This window comes from Momordica charantia (genome assembly GCF_013281855.1).
Source record: "Momordica charantia cultivar OHB3-1 chromosome 6 unlocalized genomic scaffold, Mcharantia_2.0 BLBB01000006.1, whole genome shotgun sequence".
NCBI lineage: Eukaryota > Viridiplantae > Streptophyta > Magnoliopsida > Cucurbitales > Cucurbitaceae > Momordica > Momordica charantia.
Genome location: NW_028275164.1, coordinates 7,519,544 through 7,524,129, shown reverse-complemented (window position 1 = coordinate 7,524,129; position 4,586 = coordinate 7,519,544). Strand labels below are relative to the sequence as shown.

The 4,586-nt window shown below is 32.7% G+C and overlaps 1 protein-coding gene across 1 annotated transcript; it reads left to right on the top strand.

Annotated features, from left to right (window-relative positions):
* The first annotated feature begins 1,737 nt into the window (after nt 1–1,737).
* On the top strand, nt 1,738–4,161 carry LOC111016451 (cysteine proteinase inhibitor A). Its single transcript, XM_022291861.2, has 3 exons — nt 1,738–1,970; nt 2,301–2,512; nt 3,904–4,161. Exons 1-2 carry the CDS (start codon nt 1,869–1,871, stop codon nt 2,502–2,504), a joined length of 306 nt encoding a protein of 101 aa, XP_022147553.1. The 5' UTR covers nt 1,738–1,868; the 3' UTR covers nt 2,505–2,512; nt 3,904–4,161.
* The last annotated feature ends 425 nt before the right edge of the window (nt 4,162–4,586 follow it).

The following is a 4,586-nucleotide window of genomic DNA, read 5'->3' as shown; positions in this document are numbered from 1 at the left end:
CCTAAATTTATTCACGTGATCAATTAATCATGGTCACGACAATATTAAATATTTTAAGGAATAAGAGCTTGCCCGTTGATCTTCCTTGTAAGAAAATAATTGTCCAAGCCTTTCATACGGACCAGACAAAGTCATTTTTAACTTACGAAGTGAAAGTCCATCTTGACACTCACCTGAAAACATAGATGCCACCAATATAAAATTTGTTGAATAATATGTTTGAAGCATCGAAATGACAAGGTAACATTTCCCAACGCTCTTCTATAGAACTAGGATTCATTCATCGCAATATAACACAATTTCTACGGAGCTCGACTAATAATTAATAAGGTTAATAATTGAATGAGATACGAGGTGTGAAAAGGTTCTATTTTCAAGTTCCATTTTCTTATTGATAAGGCCAACCACCCATGCCAACAATGTATTTATTACATGATGATGAGGTGTAGCTAAGAGAGATAAGTTAGAAAACTTTCATACGATGGGGCAAAATTTTACGTCCAAACTTTATACATATAACATCCCATTCTAAAAATTTAAGGAGGTAAATTAGAGATAATTTTTTTTTAAGTACAATATATAATGATGGAGATTCGAACTTTCAACATACATGTACTCTTAATCTTAATCTGCTGTTGTTGGCAATTAGAGCGAAAACTTTTAAAAACTTATTTTTTTTTGTATAATTTTCTAAACCTAAAACAAATTGAGGGGGTCAATTTCTCCATTATTCCTTCTCGTCTTTGTCTCTAATGAACCGAACCGAATTGTCATTACAAGTGTTATTCCCATTTAATAAGGCTACCCACTAAAACAGTACATTTGAAATGTGACCATTCAAAAAAAAAAAAAGCTATTACAAGTATTAAATAATTGGTGTACACAAAAATTGTTGAGACAGTTGGAGCTATCTTGTTGATTAAGATTTATTTCTTTTATCACTTTGATAGTTTGTGGATTAAGCATTTAGTCAAAAAGACAAAAAAAGGATTTCATAGTTTAACCTTTAATTTTTAATAATTAAATTATAAATTCTATTAGAATTTTAATTCTTTAACTTTGAGAATGGTATATAATGAGTTAGAAATTTTTAAAAAGTATCCCATTAGTCCTTGAAATTCAATTTTATATTTAATAGGTCCTTTTGTATAGAAAATTGGATCTATACCTATATTCAATTTCTAAAAAAATCATGATAATTTAAGTGCATAATTATAACATCAATTATTGTAAAGGTTTTTTTTAAAGTATAATATGTGGGACGGGGATCGAACTTACAACCTCTTGATTAGAGATATATGTTAATTACCACTAATTTATGCATGCTTTGACAATTCTTATAAAGGTTTTTGTAATATTCCCAAAATATTATAAAGAGTATTAAATTTTCGTCTACATGTCAAAGTAAACATAGCTTAATGTCAATTAACATATATCTCTAATCAGGTTGTAAGTTTAATCCCGAACACATTGAAAACCCAATACTTCAATTGATTTCCATATTTAAGATTTGGATACAGAATCTTTTCCTAAAAAGAATAATAGATTGATGGCCATTCTTCTTATTTATTTATTTATTTGTTTTTGTTTTTATTAAATAATTAAAAAAAAGGGAAAAAAAAGAAGAAACCAAATGGTGAATGCGAAGAAAAGGCCGAGCGTGTTCCACACGCTCCATCATTCACGGATGCGCGCCCATGGCGATTCTGCAGACCAATCAATGCTCGTCGGTTCGAAATTCTATAAATCGAAGCGTTGGAATTTGGAATTGGAAGCAGGAAGAAGAAGAAGTCTGAAGATCAATCTCTCTCTCTCTCTCTCTCTCTCTCTCTCTCTCTCTCTCTGTGCACTGAAACGAAGAGTTCATAATGGCGAATGTTGGAGGTATTAAGGAAGTTTCTGGAAACCAGAACAGCGTCGAGATTGACGATCTTGCTCGTTTCGCAGTCGCCGAACACAACAAGAAAGAGGTTAGGTTTTCGATTTTGAAAATTTTGAATTCTGTTCTCTTTTGCGGATGGATCATTTGTTTGAGTTTTTATCATGTGGTTTCTGCGTTTATTTCTGTGTGTGGTGTGTTTGATTTGTCGACGATAGCTTACTTTATTTCTAGCGAACAGAAAGAAGAGAAATGGATCGAATAGCGGTCACGATTTACCATTATGTGTCTTGTAATATGCGTCTTGCACGAAAATTCATTTTTGTGTAAAAATTGTCTGGATTTAGGTAATGGATGAAATCATGGAGGGATTCGTTTTTCCTATTTTGAAGTTGTGATTGAAATCAGTTTCTGTGTGCAGAATGCGCTTCTGGAATTTGGAAAAGTGGTGAATGTGAAGGAGCAGGTGGTTGCTGGAGCAATATATTTCATAACTCTTGAGGCAACTGACGGCGGTAAGAAGAAAGTTTATGAAGCCAAGATCTGGGTCAAGGCATGGGAGAACTTTAAGCAGCTTCAGGAGTTCAAGCTTCTTGGGGATGGCTCCGTGGGCTCCTCTGCTTAGCTTTCTCGGTAACCAAACTGCTTTCTAGTTTCTGTATTATAATGATATTCCATTGTCGAAATTGTAGGTGACTGAACTCCATTTTATGTTTTGATAAGTGTCTTCCAAATTAAAGTCATTCCATTACCATTTTGGTTTTGGTTTTCTGTTTTTTAAAAGTAAACTTTTACTACTTTCACCTATCTATTTATTTATTTTGCTACCTAATTTTTGAAAGCTTTTTTAATCTAGAAAAAGTAGTTTTCAAAAAACTTGTTCTTGTTTTTGGAATTTGACTAAGAATCAAAATGTGTTTTTAAGAAATGTGGAAACATACTCAGTAAAGTGTGAGCGAAGGAACATAATTTTAAAAAACAAAATACTAAAAAAGAAATAGTTTATCAAACGAGGCCGGAGTGTTTCACGTTCAATGCTTTGGAAAAGACCAATTAGAGCTCTATTGTTTCGAACCGGTGTGTTAGCGTTTCAGGGAGATTTGTGCAAAAACGTGGGATTAGTAGCTAAACAACGAGTCCTCATTGTAGGTCAAGGAAGATTTCAAAGATTTGCTGAGTTTGGGAAAAAATGCTTTTTAGTTAAATAACTATCATTAGAAGCATTTTCAGAAGAAGCACTAATTTAGCGTTTTGATCAGGCTGAAAAGCCCTTTTATCCTTCCAACAGTCACTCCCAACTCATCAAGGATCTTACCTGATTAAGTATACAGTTTGTTTGTAATTTTCTAATGGTTTGAGATTTTGAGAGTTGAGACTTTTGCTGCTATTTTGGGGAGTTCAAACAATTCAGAGGCTCTCTTTTCTATTAAACTATCTACCATTTGGGAAATAGTTTAGTTCATTTTTGGGGGACCTCCACCCCCTTTTAGCACATGTAACCATTTAGCCCAATATGAGGAAAGAATTTTGTATGAATTTGATGTGCATGCTTTATGTTGTTTGGGTACATCTGGAAGTTGTTTCTAGTGCTAGAATTTCATAATTTACAATACTAATTTAAGAAGTATGGATACCCACATAGAGCATGAATATAGTGATAATGATGCTCATCGAAAGAGGAAGACATTCGTCTTGCTTATTGGATTGAGTGTGCGGTAGATGTTTCTGACCAAACTGCTCTTTGCTTCACTAAAAATGCTGTTTTATTCTATAGATTATAGAAGTTAAGTAAACCACAATTTCATTAGTGTTTCTTTCAGGAAAAGGGCAATGAGGCCTTAAGAAAACAAAAACAAAGCGCTCCTCCGCACCAAATGGGCTCTAAAACAGAGTTTTTCTTTTTAAATCTTTTCCTCTGCATGCACCATACTTCGTAGTTCAAAATTTGAAGGATTATTTGGATTAATGTTGTTGGATAACACCTACATATTTCTAAAGCTTATGTGTTTCTTTTTGAAATTTAGGGTCCTAAAATAACGATGGAGGAATGTAGATACAGTTGATGCTTGGAATATACAATAATGTCAAAGGTTAGTTTCATTTGTGACAAAAATGGAGCAAAATCCTTTGCTTTCTGTGTTGTATCTTGAAATTAATATTTCTGTAAACTATGGAGTATGGATATTTATTATCGATACTTGGTAGTGATTATATGCCAACTTTGTGAAATTATATGTATAAAAAAAAAAAAAACTTTGTGAAATTATATGCATCTTCTGTCAGATTTATATCTCTACAGAACAAAGTATCGATCGTATTTATATACGTGCCAACATGAGCATAGTTCCGGTAATTGATATGCACTCCTTTTGAGGTTGAAGGTTCGATCTTTCATATCCCGAAATTGTTATACTAAAAAAAGATCTTATTTATAAAAGTTCGGTTTGGTATTACAAAAAATATGAACAAAGTAAAGCTACTTGGCTTAGGCAAGACTTAAATACTCCTTTTTTTGGACAAAGATTGTCCAACTTTCGATAAACATGCCAACATGAACTTAGCTCAGTGTAATTGACATCTGTTTCTTATCAAGGAGTCATGAGTTCAAACAAAAAAATCGATAAACATCTTATTCAAGCAAATCGATAAACATCTTATTCAAGCAATGTTTTAAGTTCATGAGACTTTAACTTATTAAGGGTCCCTT